We start from the raw sequence: 24254 nt of genomic DNA on the forward strand, positions 1-24254 counted from the left end.
TCTTTCTTTCTTCCTTCCTCCCTCCCTCCCTCCCTCTCTCTCTCTCTTTCTTTCTTTCTTTCTACTTTTTCTCCCTTTTACTCTGAGCCATGTGGATGAAAGGCTCTTGGTGCTGCAGCCAGCAGTCAGTGCTGTGCCTCTGAGGTGGGAGAGCCAACTTCAGGACACTGGTCCAGAAGAGACCTCCCAGCTCCACATAATATCAAACGGCAAAAATATCCCAGATATCTCCATCTCAAAACGAACACCCAGCTTTACTCAACGACCAGCAAGCTACAGTGCTGGACACCCTATGCCAAACAACTAGCAAGACAGGAACACAACCCCACCCATTAGAAGACAGGCTGCCTAAAATCATAATAAGGCCACAGACACCCCAAAACACACCACCAGACGTGGACCTAGCCACCAGAAAGACAAGATCCAGCCTCATCCACCAGAACACAGGCACTAGTCCCCTCCACCAGGAAGCCTACACAACCCACTGAACCAACTTTAGCCACTGGGGACAGACACCAAAAACAACGGGAACCACAAACCTGCAGCCTACAAAAAGGAGACACCCAAACACAGTATGATAAGCAAAATGAGAAGACAGAAAAACACACAGCAGATGAAGGAGCAAGATAAAAACCCACCAGACCTAACAAATGAAGAGGAAATAGGCAGTCTACCTGAAAAAGAATTCAGAATAATGATAGTAAAGATGATCCAAAATCTTGGAAACAGAATAGAGAAAATGAAAGAAACATTTAACAAGGACTAAGAACAACTAAAGAGGAAACAAGTAATGATGAACAACACAATAAATGAAATTAAAAATATCCAAGAAGGGATCAATAGCAGAATAACTGAGGCAGAAGAACGGATAAGTAACATGGAAGATAAAATAGTGGAAACTACTGCAGAGCAGAATAAAGAAAAAAGAATAAAGAAAAAAGAATGAAAAGAGCTGAGGACAGTCTCAGAGACCTCTGGGACAACATTAAATGCACCAACATTCGAATTATAGGGGTCTCAGAAGAAGAGAAAAAAAAAAGGGACTGAGAAAATATTTGAAGAGATTATGCTTGAAAACTTCCCTAATATGGGAAAGGAAATAGTTAATCAAGTCCAGGAGGCACAGAGAGTCCCATACAGGATAAATCCAAGGAGAAACACGCCACGACACATACTAATCAAACTGTCAAAAATTAAATACAAAGAAAACATATTAAAAGCAGCAAGGGAAAAACAACAAGTAACACACAAGGGAATCCCCATAAGATTAACAGCTGATCTTTCAGCAGAAACTCTGCAAGCCAGAAGGGAGTGGCAGGACATATTTAAAGTGATGAAGGAGAAAAACCTACAACCAAGATTACTCTACCCAGCAAGGATCTCATTCAGATTTGATGGAGAAATTAAAATCTTTACTGACAAGCAAAAGCTGAGAGAGTTCAGCACCACCAAACCAGCTTTACAACAAATGTTAAGGAACTTCTCTAGGCAAGAAACACAAGAGGAGGAAAAGACCTACAATAACAAACCCAAAACAATTAAGAAAATGGGAACAGGAACATGCATAACGATAACTACCTTAAATGTAAATGGATTAAATGCTCCCACCAAAAGACACAGACTGGCTGAATGGATACAAAAACAACACGCATATATATGCTGTCTACAAGAGACCCACTTCAGACCTAGGGACACATACAGACTGAAAGTGAGGGGATGGAAAAAGATATTCCATGCAAATGGAAACCAAAAGAAAGCTGGAGTAGCAATTCTCATATCAGACAAAATAGACTTTAAAATAAAGACTATTACAAGAGACAAAGAAGGACACTACATAATGATCAAGGGATCGATCAAGAAGAAGATATAACAATTGTAAATATTTATGCACCCAACATAGGAGCACCTCAATACATAAGGCAAATACTAATAGCCATAAAAGGGGAAATTGACAGTAACACATTCATAGTAGGGGACTTTAACACCCCACTTTCACCAACAGACAGATCATCCAAAATGAAAATAAATAAGGAAACACAAGCTTTAAATGATACATTAAACAAGATGGACTTAGTTGATATTTATAGTACATTCCATCCAAAAACAACAGAATACACATTTTTCTCAAGTGCTCATGGAACATTCTCCAGGATACATCATATCTTGGGTCACAAATCGAGCCTTGGTAAATTTAAGAAAATTGAAATTGCATCAAGTATCTTTTCCGACCACAACGCTATGAGACTAGATATCAATTACAGGAAAAGATATGTAAAAAATACAAACACATGAAGGCTAAACAATACACTACTTAATAACGAAGTGATCACTGAAGAAATCAAAAAAATACCTAGAAACAAATGACAATGGAGACATGACGACCCAAAACCTATGGGATGCAGCAAAAGCAGTACTAAGAGGGAAGTTTATAGCAATACAATCCTACCTTAAGAAACAGGAAACATCTTGAATAAACAACCTAACCTTGCACCTAAAGCAATTACAGAAAGAAAAACAAAAAAACCCCAAAGTTAGAAGAAGGAAAGAAATCATAAAAATCAGATCAGAAATAAATGAAAAAGAAATGAAGAAAACAATAGCAAAGATCAATAAAACTAAAAGCTGGTTCTTTGAGAAGATAAACAAAATTGATAAACCATTAGCCAGACTCACCAAGAAAAAAAGGGAGAAGACTCAAATCAATAGAATTAGAAATGAAAAAGGAGAAGTAACAACTGACACTGCAGAAATACAAAAGATCATGAGAGATTACGACAACCAACTGTATGCCAATAAAATGGACAACCTGGAAGAAACGGACAAATTCTTAGAAATGCACAACCTGCCAAGACTGAATCAGGAAGAAATAGAAAATATGAACAGACCAATCACAAGCACTGAAATTGAAACTGTGATTAAAAATCTTCCAACAAACAAAAAGCCCAGGACCAGATGGCTTCACAGGTGAATTCTATCAAACATTTAGAGAAGGGCTTCCCTGGTGGCGCAGTGGTTGAGAGTCCGCCTGCCAATGCAGGGGACACTGGTTCGTACCCCGGTCCGGGAAGATCCCACATGCCGCGGAGCGGCTAGGCCCGTGAGCCATGGCCGCTGAGCCTGCATGTCCGGAGCCTGTGCTCCGCAATGGGAGAGGCCACAACAGTGAGACGCCTGCGTACTGCAAAAACAAAACAAAACAAAAAAAAACCCAAAAAAAACCATTTAGAGAAGAGCTAACGCCTATCCTTCTCAAACTCTTCCAAAATATAGCAGAGGGAGGAACGCTCCCAAACTCATTCTACAAGGCCACCATCACCCTGATACCAAAACCAGACAAGGATGTCACAAAGAAAGAAAACTACAGGCCAATATCACTGATGAACATAGATGCAAAAATCCTCAACAAAATGCTGCCAAACAGAATCCAACAGCACATTAAAAGGATCATACACCATGAACAAGTGGGGTTTATTCCAGGAATGCAAGGATTCTTCAATATATGCAAATCAATCAACGTGATACACCATATTAACAAATTGAAGGAGAAAAACCATATGATCATCTCAATAGATGCAAAGAAAGCTTTCGACAAAATTCAACACCCATTTATGATAAAAACACTGCAGAAAGTAGGCATAGAGGGAACTTTCCTCAACATAATAAAGGCCATATATGACAAACCCACAGCCAACATCGTCCTCAATGGTGAAAAACTGAAAGCATTTCCACTAAGATCAGGAACAAGACAAGGTTGCCCACTCTCACCACTCTTATTCAACATAGTTTTTGGAAGTTTTAGCCACAGCAATCAGTGAAGAAAAGGAAATAAAAGGAATCCAAATTGGAAAAGAAGAAGTAAAGCTGTCACTGTTTGCAGATGACATGATATTATACATAGAGAATCCTAAAGATGCTACCAGAAAACTACTAGAGCTAATCAATGAATTTGGTAAAGTAGCAGGATACAAAATTAATGCACAGAAATCTCTGGCATTCCTATACACTAATGATGAAAAATTTGAAAGTGAAATCAAGAAAACACTCCCATTTACCACTGCAACAAAAAGAATAAAATATCTAGGAATAAACCTACCTAAGGAGACAAAAGACCTGTATGCAGAAAATTATAAGACACTGATGAAAGAAATTAAAGATGATGCAAATAGATGGAGAGATATACCATGTTCTTGAATTGGAAGAATCAACATTGTGAAAATGACTCTACTACCCAAAGCAATCTACAGATTCAATGCAATCCCTATCAAACTACCACTGGCATTTTTCACAGAACTAGAACAAAAAATTTCACAATTTGTATGGAAACACAAAAGACCCTGAATAGCCAAAGCAATCTTGACAATGAAAAACGGAGCTGGAGGAATCAGGCTCCCTGACTTCAGACTATACTACAAAGCTACAGTAATCAATGGTATGGTACTGGCACAAAAACAGAAATATAGATCAATGGAACAGGATAGAAAGCCCAGAGATAAACCCATGCACATATGGTCACCTTATCTTTGATAAAGGAGGCAGGAATGTACAGTGGAGAAAGGACAGCCTCTTCAATAAATGGTGCTGGGAAAACTGGACAGCTACATGTGAAAGTATGAGATTAGAACACTCCCTAACACCATACACAAAAATAAGCTCAAAATGGATTAAAGACCTAAATGTAAGGCCGGAAACTATCAAACTCTTAGAGGAAAACATAGGCAGAACACTCTATGACATAAATCACAGCAAGATCCTTTTTGACCCACCTCCTAGAGAAATGGAAATAAAAACAAAAATAAACAAATGGGACCTAATGAAACTTCAAAGCTTTTGCACAGCAAAGGAAACCATAAACAAGACCAAAAGACAACCCTCAGAATGGGAGAAAATATTGGCAAATGAAGCAACTGACAGAGGATTAATTTCCAAAATTTACAAGCAGTTCATGCAGCTCAATAACAAAAAAACAAACAACCCAATCCCAAAATGGGCAGAAGACCTACATAGACATTTCTCCAAAGAAAATATCCAGACTGCCAACAAACACATGAAAGAATGCTCAACATCATTAATCATTAGAGAAATGCAAATCAAAACTACAATGAGATATCATCTCAGACCGGTCAGAATGGCCATCATCAAAAAATCTAGAAACAATAAATGCTGGAGAGGGTGTGGAGAAAAGGGAACACTCTTGCATGGCTGGTGGGAATGTGAATTGGTACAGCCACTATGGAGAACAGTATGGAGGTTCCTTAAAAAACTACAAATAGAACTACCATATGACCCAGCAATCCCACTACTGGGCATATACCCTGAGAAAACCATAATTCAAAAAGAGTCATGTACCAAAATGTTCATTGCAGCTCTATTTACAATAGCCAGGAGATGGAAGCAACCTAAGTGTCCATCATCGGATGAATGGATAAAGAAGATGTGGCACATATATACAATGGAATGTTACTCAGCCATAAAAAGAAACGAAATTGAGTTATTTGTAGTGAGGTGGATGGACCTAGAATCTGTCATATAGAGTGAAGTAAGTCAGAAAGAGAAAGACAAATACCATATGCTAACACATATATATGGAATCTAAGAAAAAAAAAATGTCATGAAGAACCTAGGGGTGAGACGGGAATAAAGACACAGACCTTGTAGAGAATGGACTTGAGGATATGGGGGGGGGGGAAGGGTAAGCTGTGACAAAGCGAGAGAGTGGCATGGACATATATACACTATCAAATGTAAAATAGATAGCTAGTGGGAAGCAGCCGCATAACACAGGGAGATCAGCTTCGTGGTTTGTGACCACCTAGAGGGGTGGGATAGGGAGGGTGGGAGGGAGGGAGACATAGAGGGAAGAGATACGGGAACATACGTATGACTGAGTCACTTTGTTATAAAGCAGAAACTAACACACCATTGTAAAGCAATTATACTCCAATAAAGATGTAAAAAAAAAAGAATTACCTATTCAAAAAGGAAAAGGGGAAGGGGAGCACTGTCTCAAATTTTAAGGCTGAAAAGACTAAAAAGATATTTTCAAAAGAACCAGGTTAATGCCTCTTCTCCAAATTACAAAATTAAATGTCCCTGATTAGGCTGTCAAAGCAGCAATAACTTTTCTCTAAAATAATTTAAAAACAAGCATCCTACCTTAACAGCGATCTATAGTCAATGTAATCATCTGAATATTTGCAAAGGAAAATTTAGACCAAAACAAAATGTATCAGTCTAAACTTTAACATACCAGTTTTTAAAGTGAATATAAATCATCTTTTATCAACAGATTCATGATGGTCCACCACACTACCCTACTTTTGTGTATGTTTAAAATTTTCCATATAAAATGTTCTCTTAAAACCTTAAGAACTCCTTCTTAAAGGAGTGGCCATCAAAATTCAGGTGGCCATCAAAATTACTACATGTTTAATTATCTGAGGTAGTAGATTAATTTGGTAGTTTAAATTCTTTACAATGCAGACTTTATTAGATGCTTTAAGTAAACTTCATGATACACTGAGATCTCCTTGTATAAAACTGGCACAGATTATACATGCTAATATATGGGTTTTTAAAATAAACCTAAATTTATAGCTTCCTGATTTTATCATAATTTATCTTGATGTCAAGTCCTTTTTTAGGAGTGTTAAACCAGTCATAATATAGTTTATTATTATAGACTGTTAAACCAATTCACAATAAAAGGAAAAATTTAATATGATCTGCTTATAACATGGTCTTTTTAAAGTTAAAAGAGGCTGACTATATATACTACCAAAACTTCCTAAGATGAAAGCGATTTTAGAATTAAGTATGCCTCCTGGTCAAGTTGTATTTAACTGACAAAGAACAAGTGATAAAGGTGGTAGGTCTTTTACTCCTAAATTGCTGGTCCCAATTAAATCGAAAACCAAAACTAAATTTAATCAATTACCTCTTTAGACCTCCAAGGGGGAAAACTTATCTAGCAACAGATTAAGTCCTTTCGCTGTGGCAAAAGTTAATAGAATTTATGAGGAGTCAAAAATGTCCCAGACTTCACAGCTATTTTATTAAAATTAAACACAGTATTTTAAATATCAACATGAGTTAATACTGCTCCGTATAATACTCTGCCTCACAAAGTTACTATGAGGATCAAATGAGTATGGGGGAACATTTTTACAAACTGTAAACCACTATGCAATAGGTATTCTTCTTGTCTACAAAAGGATGGAATGTGTAACTCTCTTTCATCACTTGCAGATCTTAGAGGTTTCTGCTTTACTTTTTGCTAAAAATAAAGGGAGAGGGAGGGTATTCCCTGGGGTTCTAGCATTTACTCTAATGATGTCCCTTTACTCAATCTATTCCATTAAAACTACTTACTTGTGCTAGTAAGAGAGAGTTTCCTACACGTTTTCGTGCTCTTTACATGTTTTTCCTCAAACTGGCTAAAACAAGAACAGCTTGTTTAGCTTCTCCTTATCTCTTCCATTCCATAAACATTTCTTGCTTTAATTATCACACAACCAAGGCATGATTTTGAAGGATCCAACATTGCCCTATCTGTTCCCACTGTCCTTCCTTTCATTATGTTAGATACAATCACACCTACTAATTGTTAGACACTGAGGAAACCAAAAAAGATAAGCTGCTTTGAGAGCTTTCTCCCCAAAGATGTTAAAATTAATTTAGTAGTTTTAGATATTTTTTTCAGACACCTGGTATTTACAGCCTTTGAACCAAATCTGCATTTCCCATTGAGAGATCCACTTACAGGTCTGCAACTTGGAAATACCCCGTTACTTGTAGACAAAGAGTCCTGTATAAAGATGTTCATATTTTAGCACTGTTAGTAATAACAAAAAACCTGAACATAACCTAGATGTCAAGATAAACTATGTTAAATTGAAAAGAATCAGACCTATATGTATCAACACATACATATGTATACCTTGAAATTATAATAATTTTGAATAAAAAGGACAAGATGTTGAACATTACATACAGTATCATACTATTTTATATATTAAAAAAATGCTTATAGGTACATATCCATGTAGTAAAATATAAAAACTTCGATTGAATGTACCCCACATTTATCTTAGTGGCTACTTCTTGGGGGACAAGGTGGGATGAAGGATGTTTGGGAAGGGAATGGGACAGGTAAGAGGAACCTAAATATATATATGTATGTACGCATGTATGGATATATGTTATATATGTGTGTGTGTAATATGAAGCAAATATAACAAACATTAATACTTGTTCATTGTAGGTGACTAAACACAGGTGTTTAATATATTGTCCTTTATACTTTTCCATATAAATAAATTTCCTAAATAAATAAGTTAAAAACCTTATGAATGTTCTTTTCTAAACCTTTGCTACTTCCTCAAATCAGCATGAATATGTTCATCAGTTTTTTTTTCCTAGTGGGAACTGTTTCTTTTTAACTTTCTATTTTTCTTTTGTTCTATGTTCTTTGAATTTTTCCAACTCTACTATGAAAAATTTCAAACACAGAAAATTAGGAGTGGTACAATTAACATCCAAGTTCTCTCAGATCCTAAAATTATTTTTTCATATTTGTTTTCTCTCTTTAACATTTTGTTTCCATCATACCATTTGAAAGTAAGTTCTAAACTGACTGAGATAGAATTCAGAATAGTGGTTACTCTTGAAGGTGGTCACTGAATTGAGGGAGCACAAGAGAACACTCACATTAGAAATGTTCTACATCTTGGTCTGCATGGCACTTACACACGTAGAAAGTCACTGAGCTGTACACTTGAGATTTGTACACTTTATTATATGTAAGTTTTATTTCAAAAGAGGGGCGGGAGGGGGGTTGCAGGCATCATGACAATTTACTCCGAAATATTTAAGCATGTATTTCCTAAGAATAAAGACATTCTCCTACATAAAAATATCGCTATTGTCACACTTAAGAAAACTAATAATTCCATAAGAACACATCATATTCAATCAACACTCAACATTTCCCATCTCAAGAACGACTTCTACAGCTCTTCCCCACCCTGGTCCCAAATCAGGATCACACAGCGCATTTGTTTGTTCTGTCTCTTTAGTCTTACTCAGTGTAGAAAAATCCCCAACCTTTTATCCTCCATGACACTGAGTCCAGGCTGTTTGTCTTATAGAATGTCCACCTTCTGAATTTGTCTAATTGCTTCCTCATGGTGCTTAACTTTTCCCTTTATCCCATGTTTCTTATAAAATGGAAAGTCCAGAAGCTTAACATTCAACACAATCATTTTCAGTAATAATACTTCAGAGATGATGATTCATCCACTGAGTTTTAAATTTTAAGGCTACCTAGAAATTCTATTTGGTTCCTTCTTAGGAATCTAATCCTGCTATTTTTAAGTCTTCTAATGCACTGATGGTAGACTGTTTCCTTGCATATTATAACTTGTGATTTTGACCTTGTCACTGAGGCATTCTGTATGTGAATTCCATGAGACCTATATGGGCTAAGGGAGGGTATGCATTTGTTTCTGCCCAGTTCCTGAATGCTATTACCACTTCAGAAGCAGTTGTTAATTTCTTGGGTTAAGAATTCCTGAATAATATAGGTAATATAATTATGAACCCCACACACTATGATAAGAACAGGTCTATAGTTAAGAATTCACAAGGGAAACTTTAACCTTTATTTGGAGCCCTGGCACTAGTACTCAGACTTGAGTGTGGTTCAAGTTTGACAGGTATAAATGTCAAATCTGACACTAAAAACAATGCAATTTGTTCCAGTTAAGGAACACAGACTTAGGCACCAAATAATTAATGTCTTTTCCATTCTTGTTTGAAATGGATGCTTACATTTGCATGACCACTGGGTATCACATTTCATTTTCAACAACTAGTCTTTCTGAAAAATACAAAGAAAAAGCAATGATGATATTAAAGTTGACTCACCACCGTCCTCTGTTTATTGGGCAGGAAGACTCTAACGATAGGTTTTTGTGGTGACTTGGGGTTGCTCCGTGACACATCTGTGGGATTTTGAAAAACTGAAAGAGATGAAGGCAGCACTGAAAGGCTAGAAGAGGAAGAAGATGTAACGGTGTCTGTTGATGCAGAGCTAGAAACAGAAAAATCAGTTCCATTCCCCAGGGATTCCAATAACTGTTGTTCTCTTTGTTGGAGGGCATCTAGCTTGCTGGTGTATTCTTCATAGGCCTATAAAATAAAGTAGACTTACATTGAATCTGGACTTTTTCCTGACAGTAACAAAAGGAAATATGAAATTTAAGTCTTTGATTATAATCTCTTTATAATCTAGCTAACACGATTTTGTATTACAAATTACAAAATAAGTGCTGGAAGTATTGTAAATTAGTACTTTTACCTTTAAATTGATAAATCTTTTGTTATAAGACACTACATCTAGAAACTGACATACACACACATATATATATGTCTATAATAGCCATGAATATTAATTTTGAAAAACCAGTATTTGCAATTTTCTGGCCAAATCACAATTTATATTCCAAACTACATATCTAACATAAGATAAAATACTAATACATCACAGATAAATACCCTATTAATTTTTTTTCCAGAAAAGTTGTAGGCATATAAGGTTTCATACTTCTCTCTGCCTCTCTCTCTCTAAAGAACTGAGAGAGAGGTTGAGAAGGAGATGAGGTGTTAGAGAGATCTGTCAAAAAACAAGACTAAGGTACACAGTGTCAGATCTCACCATTACCACCAAAATCACCTTAACAGGGATTAGAGGATGTATAACTGCCACTTTTTTTTCTGAAACAGCTATTAGTTAAAATACCTTCTTTTACTCACTATGGATATCTTATGACCTCCCCTTTCCCATCAAATACTGCTTAGAGAATAGAATTTTGTCTGAAAAGGTAGTTTACACCCTGCAGTCAAGAAATTTTGAGGCCATTATCCATCAGGGTATCTTTCTAGAAGTTTCATTTTACTAAAGCTATAAGGTCAAATGATCACTTAAGATATCATATTCTAAAAGTAGGAAGAATCTTGGAAAGAGAATGCTACTGAAAATAAAGAGATGGAATGAATTGGAATGTATGTGTCCATGGTCCTTTGAGGCAGTAGTAATCACCTTCCCCCACACTATAATCCACCATGTCTCCCTACCACCCCAAATAGATGCAACACTATAAAGATTTATGAAAGGTTACAAAGATTGAAAAGAATCAAAGATTTAAAAAAATGGCATTTCCCATCACTTATTAGGCTACAAAGAAGCAGATGGATGCATTTTTATTTGTGCAAGTATTGTACATGAGAAATAAACAAAGAATGTTCTTGATACAAGATAAGAGTAAGGAAAGAGGGGGGGTCTTAAAAGGTTAGCATTTAGATAGATGGAGTTAAGTGGGGAGAAGAGAGTACTGTGTAGCACAGGAGAAATTTTGTAACAGAGTAAGGAGGTAAGAAATTTTAAGACATAGAGGAAAACCATGGACTAGTATAGCTCAGCGTCATACAATACCTGGGACATATCAAGGGATCAATAGATGTTTGTGAAATTTAAGTGAAGAACAGGAACACAAATAATAAGACTGGAAAAGTGGGTAAGGGACCAGCTTGTAGAGAATGTATATACTATGTTATGAAGCCTGAACTTCATTCTATAAGCAAGGGAGAATTATCTAAGGTAGAGGAGAATAAAGGAGAAATTTCATTTCAATATAGGCCACCACACCTGATATGCTTGATCCTACCATATAATTTTTGGGGGCGTGAGGAGGGAAAATACTAAAATGAGCTACTGAAGTAAAGGGCCTAAACTACACCAAAATGCCCTCTCCTTTAGAATCTAATAGTTGTCCAACGCTGACCCTGAAATGTTTCACAGCATCTCAGGCATTATAATCAAATCAGTCCAAAATTTTCTGAGCTGTATATCTATTTAGCTTTCAGTTCAATGGGTTAATTACTTAAGGGCATCTTTTTCAGTATGATCCACTTATCGAGATTTCGCTTATTCAATAAATATATATTGAGCACACATGTACCTAGTAGTGTTTGGGGCTCAAACCACAAAAATGAAGACTAACACAATTCCTACACTTTGAAGATTATGTACATGCAGCCTGGGAGACAAAAATTCCTCCTTGCGTAGATCAAATATTCTTATTTATTGTCACCTGGACAAGTACATTTACTACACAAAGTTAGGCTTAGGAAAAGTAATAAATGTAAACAAATTTTCTGAATGTTACTTCTTTATCAAAATATTAGCCTTAATTTTTAAAAATATATTGTTCCCTCCACTGTGGATTACAATCTATTATTTCACTGCATTTATCAATAACTCTTCCTTAAGTACAAAACATTTACTTATTCCACCTCTCTCCATCCTCATAGCTGCAATCTACCAAGGTACTTGCCTACCTTGTTTTGAACCTGGTTTGACTCATTTCATCCCATTATCCTTGCTGCATTCCCTGTGGATGCTGATTACTCTTACAACACTCCTGCCTTGAAGTTCTCTAAACCTTGTATCTATAAACACATTTGTTTCTACTCTACCTTCAAGATCCAGAGATACAAACAGTTCTTAACCAAAGAGTTCCAAATGATGACAAGATCTCAACTGGGAACCTCCCATACCCCTATGTACACACACTTATCCCACTGTCTTAAATTTCATCCTCACTACCACACTAATCTGCTCATTGTCAACATTAATCCCTTAATGTCTTTCAGATTTCTTTGCTGTTTTACTTCCCATACTTTGTGGCTCACCATTTCAACAATGCCAATGGTAACATCTTAGATTGGTTAATTCTTATTCTTTTACCAACTTGCTTGTCAAATACCAACTTTGGGTAAATTCTATCATTCAATTACTCCATTCTTTCTCTCAGGTTACCACACATTACTGAAGAAAATAAGAAGGCCAACTGGTTCCATTATCAATTCATGGAAATTAGTCTTTCACACTACTATATGAAAATTTGTACTTATTTATTTAATTTTTTGAAATATTTATTTATTTTTGGCTGCACTGGGTCTTCGTTGCTATGCGCGGGCTTTCTCTAGTTGCGGTGAGCGGGGGCTACTCTTCATTGCTGTGTGCGGACTTCTCATTGCAGTGGCTTCTCTTGTTGTGGAGCACAGGCTCTAGGCACACGGGCTTCAGTAATTGTAGCACACGGGCTCAGTAGTTGTGGCTCCCAGGCTCTAGAGCGCAGGCTCAGTAGTTGTGGCGCACAGGCTTAGCTGCTGTGCAGCATGTGGGATCTTTCCAGACCAGGGCTCGAACCCATGTCCTCTGCACTGGCAAGCAGATTCTCAACCACTGCGCCACCAGGGAAGCCCCTGTACTTATTTTTAATTCGTATTACATTTCTCACAATACTTACTCCCACCTTTCCTATGCTTCTCTGGATCCTAACTTCATCCCCCAACCTTTAATTCACTCAAGAAAATAGCATTACCTTCAAATTTACTCTGAAGATCAAAGCCATCAAATAAAAGCTTCCTCTTCTTTCTTTGTCCAATCAATTCTCCCCATCTTTCCCCATCCTTCTTTTGCTCTCAATTTAGTATTAACACTGGGTGTTTAGAGCCTCTTCTGTGGAGGCCTTGGTTCATCATTATCTCCATTTTCTCTCGTATCTTCCAACTTTCTCTTTTTCTCTGTTTTCTTACCCTGCAAACTCGAGCAAGTCCTCCCACATAAACATACACCTCAAGCACCATTACCAGCATCAACAAAATTCCTCTGGTGCTTCAAGAAGCTGCAGAAACCAGATATTTTCTTCAGGAGGCAGCTTTTCCAAAACCCCATTCCTTCTCATCAAAATCCTACTTATTGGGCTTCCCTGGTGGCACAGTGGTTGAGAGTCCGCCTGCCGATGCAGGGGACACGGGTTCGTGCCCCGCTCCGGGAGGATCCCACATGCCGCGGAGCGGCTGGGCCCGTGAGCCATGGCCGCTGAGCCTGCGCGTCCGGAACCTGTGCTCCGCAACGGGAGAGGCCACAACAGTGAGAGGCCCGCGTACCGCAAAAAAAAAAAAAATCCTACTTATTTTTCAAAGTTTAATTCAAAGGTCTGCTTGGTAAAAATCCAAAATCGGTATTTTCTTTTCACCTCCTTTGGAGTATTACCACACTCTTCTTTATATGGCTTTTTACAAAATCATTTGTGAAAAAACTTTGTGAGCACTAAGTGAAATAATACTAGCAAAGGAAGTTATTACAGCAAAAACCCAATAAATACTTTTATTAGTAGTAATAAGTAGTACTAGTTCTTATCGTTATTACTGTATTACTTCGCTGAGTTCTCAACATGACTCTACTAAACTATAAGGTAGTTGAGGGCACAGCTCATGTTATTTATTTATTCATTCATTCATTTAATGGATTCTTTTTTCAAACTGAAGTATAGTTCATTTATTTTTGAACTTAAAAAAGAATGTAAGAACACAATATTATTAAGATGAAAATACTCCTCAAATTGATCTACAGATTCAATGCGATCCTTATCAAAATCCCAGCTGGCTTTTTTTTGGAGAAATGGACAAGCTGATCTTAAAATTCACACAGAAGTATAAACTACTTGGAATAACCAAAACAATCTTGAAAAAGAACAGAGTTTGGAGATTTACATTTCCTGATTTCAAAAGTTACTAAAAGCTACAGTAATCAAAACACATGATATTGATACACATATAAAAAAACACAACAGATTGAGAGTCCAGAAAAAAAGCCGTACATTTATGGTTAACTGGTTTTTGACAATGTTACTGGTACAACTGAGTATCTGCATACAGAAGAATGAAGTTGGACTACTACCTAACATTATATTACAAAATTAACTCAAAGTGTATCATACACTTAAAAGTAAGAGCTAAAACTAAAAAACTCTTAGAGAAAACATAGAAGTAAATCATCATGACCCTGGATTAGGCAATGGTTTCTTAGATGACACACCAAAACACAGCAACCAAAGAAAAAGATAAACTCGACTTCATCAAAATTAAAGCTTTTGTGCTTCAAAAGACACTATCAAAAGAGTGAAAAAAAGACATCCCACAGAATGGGAGAAAATATTTGCAAATCATATCTGATATGGATTTCCTACCAAGAATATATAAAGAACTACTACAACTCAGTAATAAAAAGACAACCCAGTTTTTTAAATGGGCAAAGGATTTGAATAGACATTTTTCCCAAGAAGATATACAATATATACAATATATACAAGATACAAATCTTGTATAAGATTTGTATATATATACAAATATATATATGTATATATATGTATATATATACATATACAAGATTTGTATATAATACAAATCTTGTATCTTGTATACAAGATATACAAATACTAATAAGCACATGAAAAAGATGCTTAATATCATTAGTCACCAAAGAATTACAAATCAAAATACCACAATGAGATGCCAATTCACACCTACTAGGATGGCAATAATAATAATAAATGGAAAATAACAAATGTTGGTGATGATGTATAGGAACTGGAACCCTCACATTTACATTCCCACATTGCTTGTGGGAATGTAAAATGGTGCAGCCACTTTGGAAAACAGTCTGGTAGTTCCTCAAAAAGTTAAAACACAGAGTTACCAAAGGACACAGCAATTCCATCCCTAGGTACATAACTAAAAGAAATGAAAACATATGCCTACCACAAAAACTTGTACATGAATGTTCATAGCAGCTTTATTCATGATAGCCCAAAAGTGGAAACAACCTAAACGTCCATCAGTTTATGAATGGATAAACAAAATGTGACATATCCACATGACAGAATATTAGCCATAAAAAGGAATAAATGTTACAATGAATGCTACAAGCTACAACATGGTTGAATTTTGAAAACATTCTGCTAAGGCGAAAGTAGCCTGTCACAAAAGGCCACATTGTGTATGATTCCATTTACACGAAATGTCCAAATAGGCAAATCCATAGATTTAGAAAGTAGATCAGTGGTTGCCAGGGGCTGGAGAGAACAACTGCCAATGCGTAAAGGGTTTCTTTTTGAGGTGATGAAAATGTTTTGGAATTAGATGGTGGTGATGACTGTACAATTCTGTGCATATGCTATAAACTATGCAATTGTACACTTTAAAAAAGTGAATCTTATGGTATATGAATTACTTCCCAATTAAAAATGGGACGATGGGGACTTCCCTGGCAGTCCAGTGGTTAAGACTTCGCCTCCCAATGCAGGGGGTTTGGGTTCAATCCCTGGTCGGGGAGCTAAGATCCCACATACCTCATGGCCAAAAAACCAGAACATAAACAACAGAAGCAATATTGTAACAAATTCAATAAAGACTTAAAAAAATAATAAACAAAAAATTAAAATGGGAAGAAAATTCAGGACGTACTTAATTAAAACATAATGGGAAAAGGCAGTGGAAGAAAAAATTTTTATCATTAGAGTTCATTATATTTATTCTTTTTAACTTAATCTTACAAGATACAATGAAATCTTTCAAATTGCTCAAGAGTGATAATTAATGAACTGTTCTGCATTCCAAAGGAAGCACCTAGCTTCCAGTATTATTTTCTTTGCAGATTTTTTTGGGGGGCGGGCACACTGAGTGGTATGCAGAACTTCCCTGGCCAGGGATTGAACCTGTGCCCCCTGTACTAGAAGCACAGAATCTTAACCACTGGACCACCATGGGAGTCCCAGTATTATTTTCATTGCAGTATTTGTTTTGATACATATCTCTGCATTATCCTGGGTTCTACACAGACTACATATCAGAAAGGCTGTCAGCATCATAATAATGATATAGCAATTAAGAGCACAGGCTCTGATAAAAAAGAAGACATACACGTGGGGAAAATGTAAGCAGTTATAGAAGACTCATAAAAAAAAGAAAAAGAACACAGGTTCTGAATTCAGAATGTCTGGCTTCAAACTTTGGCTACCCCATTACTAGTTGTGTAACTCTCGTCATGTTATTATTAAAACCCTCTGTGCCTGAGCTTCCTCATCTATAAAATGGAAATGAGAATATTAAATATAACTCACAGGGCAGGTTGAGGATTAAATGACCTACTGTATGCTTAGAACAGTTCCTGGCACAGCAAGCACTCAATAAATGTTAGGAGCTTTATTGTCATCATCTGTCTGTCTGCAGGGGACTCCAGCATACATATAAATTCAGGGGTAGCTTGGATTCAGTGTGTTAACACTAGATATGTAGGGTTATTCCAGAAACTTTATCCCTTCACCTCTGGAATCCAATATATCAGGTCTAGAAAGAAGAGTCTACTACTAGAAAAGCATCTAGCATTATATCTTACACACAGAAGGCATTCAAATAATTTGTTGGATGAGTAAATACAGAAGAATTGGGAGAAAAATAAGAAATTCTGGGGAACGACTTTTAGGGGAAACTCATCTTTTCTTCCTCTGTATGATGGTAAAAAGAAAAGACTGGAACCAATGATTGAAAAGACAAACCTGAAATTCTTTAGAGTACAATAGTTCATTTCACTGCAGTTATCATCAAGGGAATAAACAGAATGTTAATTATTATTCATATGCCAGTTGGAGAAAATCTAGAACTTAAAAACTCGTTTTTAAATAAATTAGTACATAGAAAAAAGAAAGCCACAAGGATTTCTGATGGTGATATAAGTGATTTCATTCTGTTCTGCTAAAAGGAAGAAATGGAGAGATAGGTAAAGATTTATCTCTCTATGAAAACACCAAAGGGGTTTCTTTCGAAATGCTATAGCACAACTTCTACCTGCCAGTGCACAAACTAATCTGAAGCCAAATTGTGAACACTGGGAAAATTTTACTTTTTAGCCTCTTATTTCAGGAAATGTAAGCACAGGCACTAGTCTAGGGGTGTATGTAACCCCATTCTGGTTGGTGAAATGTAAAGACTTGTAAGGGATTTGGGGGGGGGAGGTTTTCCTCCTTGCAAGGGCTCAGTACACCAGAGAACACCTGTGATCCCTTCTTTCTGATTTGACGTCTTGTGTTAGAGTACGATTCTCAGATGTGCTGCAGTTATGACAGAAAAACCAAAAGGACTACAGCAATCTACCCCAGTGTCTGACAACCTTGAGCTGTAGAACAATCTTTGAATAATTTACCTTCATGTTTCTTGTTATGGGAGCGGAAATTAATACCCCTACATGTTTGGACAAATTGTTATTTGCTTTTTGCAGATTAAAAACATTTGTAATTTTTATAGATCTTCTAGACTTATTCTCTAATTTTTCTGATCTTTCCTTTAATATTTTCCATCTTTGTTTTTTTCTACTTTCTGGAAGATGTCCTTAACTTTATAGCATTTGTTTGTTTGTCTGTTTATATGCACATGCAGATACACACACACATATTTAAATTTTGTTATGCCATTTTAATTTACTATTTTAGTTTCCAAGAGCTCTTATTCTCTATTACTTTTGCTTCTTTAGTACAACCATGAAACAAGAACAGATAACTATATTTTCTCTTATCTTTGATGTTAATTATAGTTATTTTCAAATTTTCTTCTGTTCTCCGCACTGTTTCTGAGTTCCTTTTGACCATTTCTGCCATTATATTTCCTATTAATAGCTTTCTTTAAATATCTGGTTATTTATTTATTAATCTTTTTTTAAATTTTAATTATTTATTTTATTTTTGGCTGCATTGGGTCTTCTTGCTGCACACTGGCTTTCTCTAGTTGAGGTGAGCGGGGGCTACTCTTGGTTGCGGTGTGTGGGCTTCTCACTGAGGTGGCTTGTTTTATTGCAGAGCACGGGCTCTAGGCATGCAGGCTCAGTAGTTGTGGCTCGCAGGCTCTAGAGCACAGGCTCAGTCGTTGTGGCACACAGGCTGCTCTGTGGCATGTGGGATCTTCCTGGACCAGGGCTCAAACCCATGTCCCCTGCATTGGCAGATGGATTCTTAACCACTGTGCCACCAGGGAAGTCCCTATCTGGTTATTCTTAACTGTCCATTCATATTTAAGAGTTAAGGACTCTTGATGTCAATACTACCCAAAGTAATCTACAGATTCAGTGTAAGCCCTACCAAAATGGCAATGTGTTTGGAGAAATAGAAAAATCCATTCTGAAATTCATGAGGAAATTCAAGGGATCCCAAATAGCCAAAACAATTTTGAAAAAGAAGAACAAAGTTGGAGATTTGCATTTCCACAATGAGATACCACTTCACACTTATTAGGATGCCTATTATTAAACACACACACACACACACACACACACACACACACATACACACACATACACAGAAAATAAGTCTTGGCAAGCATATAAAGAATTGTTAGTGGGAATGCAAAATGTAGCTGCTTATGGAAAAGAGAATGGCAATTCCTTAAAAAATTAAATATAGAATTGTCTTATGATTCAGTAATTCCACTCTGGGTATATATCCCCCAAAGAAGTAAAATCAGCATTATTCACAGTAACCAAAAGGTGGAAACAACCAACCACTGAAGGTAGCCATTGATAGATAAATGGATAAATAAAATGTGATATATACATACAATGGAATATTATTCAGCGTTAAATAGGAAGAAAATTTTGACACATGCTTCAACATGGATGAAGCTTGAAGACATTATGCCAAATGAAATCAGCCAGTTACAGGAAATATGTTAGAATTCCACTTACGTGACATTCTAGAGTAGTAAAATTCATAGAGACAGAAAGGAGAATGGTGGGTCTCAGTGGGTAATCAGTAGATTACCCACTTAAGGGCCTTCAAATAGCAATACCCACAAGTCTTTTCCCTGGGCCTGGTCAACTTTCCTCAGGGAAGAATACTGTCATCTGCAGCCAGGCTCCTCTTCACAGTATATCAAATGGTGGTAAGTTCAATGTTTTACTATTTCTATGTTTATTTTTTGTAACCCACTCCCCTGATTAACATACAAGCTATCTGAAGGCAGAGATCTGGCTGGGGGTGGGGTGGGCGGGGCTGTTTTTTGTTATATCCCCTGAGCTTAGACAAGTACAAATATTAGCAGGCACTCAAAAATTATCTGTTGAACAAATGAATCAAAGATTTACGGAGCACTTAATATGTTGCTATTTCATAATTATAAACTCAATTTAATCTTTAAATTACCATATGTGTGATACAATCCCATCTTACCAATAAGGTGAGGTATAAGGAGGTTAGGTAACCTGTCTGCATAAATTAAGGCAGAGCCAGAATTTAAACACAGGGTCTGTGTGACTCCATGGTTCATCTTAACCACTATATTATACTGCCTTCTACAGAGAAATTGTGTAGTGTTAGTCCCTGAGAGTAAGAATCTACATGCTAATGATATAACCTATGAGGTATAGTCTGCTGTATACCGTCCTCGTTAGATGTAATTCAAATAGTAAAAAGCCTGAAGCGTATATGTGTGGAGGGGTAGTAAATCCCTGCAACAGTGAGACATGGTGATCGATGCAAATGGATTACATCTGAGGATGGGGAAAGTTTCCTGACACAAAATGGTTGGCAGAAAAACTCTGGTTAAGTTGTCTAATTCTGATTAACAAAGAATTACTATTTTCACCAGGACTATTTGCCTCCTTATGACTCCTTTGCTCGTTCTCCTCACACATACAAGTAAAACAGACAGCATGTCTATTTATAATAGCCCGGAGATGGAAACAACCTAAGTGCCCATCATCGGATGAATGGATAAAGAAGATGTGACACATATATACAATGGCATATTACTCAGCCATAAAAAGAAACGAAATTGAGCTATTTGTAATGAGGTGGATAGACCTAGAGTCTGTCATACAGAGTGAAGTAAGTCAGAAATAAAAAGACAAATACCGTATGCTAACACATATATATGGAATTTAAGAAGAAAAAAAAAATGTCATGAAGAACCTAGGGGTAAGACAGGAATAAAGGCACAGACCTACGGGAGAACGGACTTGAGGATATGGGGAGGGGAAGGGTGAGCTGTGACAGGGCGAGAGAGAGTCATGGACATATACACACTAACAAACGTAAGGTAGATAGCTAGTGGGAAGCAGCCGCATGGCACAGGGATATCGGCTCGGTGCTTTGTGACCGCCTGGAGGGGTGGGATAGGGAGGGTGGGAGGGAGGGAGACGCAAGAGGGAAGAGATATGGGAACATATGTATAACTGATTCACTTTGTTATAAAGCAGAAACTAACACACCATTGCAAATCAATTATACCCCAATAAAGATGTTAAAAAAAAAAAAAACAGCATGGGATATTAGAAAGGACGCTAACTATATTCAGAAGTATGAATTCTAGTCCTAGCACCAATACTAACTGGCAGTGTGCTCTGTGATAAGCCATATGAAGAAGAGAACAGTTTATTAGCAGTTATTTCCAAACTTCCAAGTTTATTTTAGAAATGCAAGCTTACTTTCTCTTGAAATACTGAAGATTTACTTACCCTTTAAAAGTAATTAGATTACTAAATTAGAATTTTCGTTTAGGAGTCTGTCAATCCATGCCTAAAAATCTCTGGCATTTGAAGGCAAATGGTAACCTGATCATTTGTAATTTAGGGTTATCTCCCAGTGTGACTAGTGATTACAGTTGGAGCCAGCTTTTATAGAGACAGCCAGTATAGTGTAGTGGTAAGCAGTGTGGGCTGTGGAGCCTGACTGCCTAGATTCCATAACAGCTTCCTAGCTGTGGAAGCTGAGTGACTTACATAGGAAACTAACGCCAAGAAAGCCTACCTGTGATTATAACAGTAACTACTACCTCACAGGATTAAGAACAATGACTAATCAATAAATTTACAATTATGTTAAAGGTTTGATACAAAAGTCTGAAGGCACTATCAAACAGTAAGGCTAAGCAATTTTGAGCTGTTTAAATACTGTAGACTTTATCCATAAGGAAGCAAAAACCTATTTTGTGGGGATTTGTTCTGGGAAAAAGATATTTCACAAAATTCTCCCCATTTTCTAATATGGTAACTAGTTTGCTGACCTCCAGAAAAGACTGTTTTCTCTCTCTCTTTTTTTCACTAAGTTTTTGTTTTTTTTTAAACCAGGGTGATATTTTGAAGCTTATATATAACTTCTCCTTTAGTTTTGATATTTTCTAAATTAGGAAATACTGCATATTTATTGTAACAAGTGAAACAAGATTAAAAAGTACAATAAAGACAAAGCTAATTCTCTCTTCCCATATCTACTTCTAATCCCACTCCCTAAAATAACCAATATTACCAGTACAAATGCTTTTTTATAAGTTCATTTTCTTCTTTCCAAAATTACTACATATATGATACTCAAAAGCTTACCTCCAGATATATTGATGGTGGATTATGCTCCCCACCAAATTTGTCCAGTAGGGCCTCTATATGCTCCTGTGTCAATTTAATCATTTGTTTGATATTCCACACCTAAAAAATATTTTGAAAGAATTTGAATACAAATCATTTAGAATATGAATTAGAAATATTTTAACATTTCTATTAAAATACTGCAGTAACTGTCAGTGTTCCTTGAAATTTAAAGCTTAGAGACCTTAGAGATCACTTAGTATAGTGGTTTTTCCCTTTTATTATTAAACTTTTTAAATTTTTTCCTACACTAGTAACACAATATATTCTCAACTATAAAAGATTTAAGTAATACATGAGTATTCAGGAACAAGCAATGAAAATCTCTTTTCACTTTCCCCACATTGCTGGGCCCCCTGCCAACAAGTGCTGTTTACAGTCTGATATACATTCTTCCATGTCTCCTTTTTACTCAAGTAAAAACCATAAATATATACATATATAAAATATACAACTATATATAATATAAATATTACATATTAAAATATTTTTAACACTTGCTTTTTTCACCAAACAACATGCCTCAGAATTCTTTCCATGTCAATACACATGTATTTTACTCCATTTCAAGGGTTGTATAAGCATCCTTTTAAATGGCTGAATTAAGTATAGATAGATCTAACATTCATTTCAAAATACTGTTATGGCACTGCTTATTTCAACGGTCTTCAAACTTCAACGGTAACCTAAGGTTAGGTCGACATGGATGATTTTAGGAGAATCAATTTCCAGATCCTCAATGTCTATCTGTACTCTTCCTAGTCGATCTGCTTTAGAACTAGTTCTCCTTTCTTCCTCTCCTTTTAAAATTACCACTATTGTAATTCTCCACTTTGTAAAAGAAAGGCAAAGTTCTTATCCATCTCAAATCCTACTAAGGTGCACTGTTCTGAGCTGTATAAACTTCAAAGCACCTAACAAACAAAAGAAGAAGGAAAAGGGGGGGAAAATTAAGAGCAAGACCTTATTTTATTAATGAAACACATTCTTGGGAAGGCTCCAAGCCTCATCCATTTAACCAGCCAGCCAGCTGAGAATTCAGAAGTCTCAGCCAGCTGAGAATTCAAAGTCATAATACAGGCACATATTACATGTTTATTTTAAGATAAATAAGAAGTCAGATTTTTTTTCCTTAATGAAAAATGAGTTCAATTTATCTGAGTGGTGTGAGAATCTGCTCTGCAAATTACCATACGGTATATGATAGATACTCTCTATAAACTGAATGATTTGAATCTGCAATTTTAAGGTGTAACCAAAATCTATTTAACATATACTAGAAATCATGGTCTTTTAAACTATTACAGTTATAATGAAAAAACGTGAGACAATTTTCTAAAAAATTTTTATTTATTTATTTATTGGCTGCATTGGGTCTTTGTTGCTGCGCATGGGCTTTCTCTAGTTGTGGTGAGCGGGGCCTACTCTTCATTGCGGTGCACGGACTTCTCATTGCGGTGGCTTCTCTTGTTGCAGAGCACAGGCTCTGGTGCGTGAGCTTCAGTAGTTGTGGCATGTGGACTCAGTAGTTGTGGCTTGTGAGCTCTAGAGCACAGGCTCAGTAGTTGTGGTGCACCAGCTTAGTTGCTCCACAGTATGTGGGATCTCCCCAGACCAGGGCTCGAACCCATGTCCCCTGCATTGGCAGGCGGATTCTTAACCACTGAGCCACCAGAGAAGTCCCAAAAATGTGAGACAATTTTAAAATGTACAAGGGAGAATAAGTGAGCAAAGGGTTTCAGGACCCTTGGTTTATTTAATAATTCCTTACTAGAGGACATTTAGATTATTTCATTTTTCTCAACTTCAAACAATTCAGTGAATAGCTCTGAAATGCCTTTCTGGGCAAAGGTACAAGTTTTCCTTTTAGATACTAAGGCAAAGGATTTCTGGATTGAAGGATATGCACATTTAAAAAGTTAATATGCCAAATGGTCTTCCA

The 24254-nt window shown here is 36.5% G+C and overlaps 1 protein-coding gene across 3 annotated transcripts in view; it reads right to left on the reverse strand.

Moving 5' to 3' along the window:
- The window catches only part of BRAF (B-Raf proto-oncogene, serine/threonine kinase), a 159476-nt gene that overhangs the window by 78406 nt on the left and 56816 nt on the right, over positions 1-24254 (reverse strand). For all 3 annotated transcript variants that reach the window (XM_029233176.1, XM_029233178.1, XM_029233177.1), the window contains exons 2-3: positions 22271-22372; positions 9925-10188 (exon numbers count right to left, since the gene is read on the reverse strand). In XM_029233176.1, the coding sequence (XP_029089009.1) occupies positions 9925-10188; positions 22271-22372 (366 nt within the window). The remainder of the gene's footprint in view (positions 1-9924; positions 10189-22270; positions 22373-24254) is intronic.

The sequence above is a fragment of the Monodon monoceros genome, unplaced genomic scaffold, assembly GCF_005190385.1.
Source record: "Monodon monoceros isolate NGI ecotype Baffin Bay Population unplaced genomic scaffold, NGI_Narwhal_1 Super_Scaffold_2, whole genome shotgun sequence".
Taxonomy (NCBI): Eukaryota; Metazoa; Chordata; class Mammalia; order Artiodactyla; family Monodontidae; genus Monodon; species Monodon monoceros.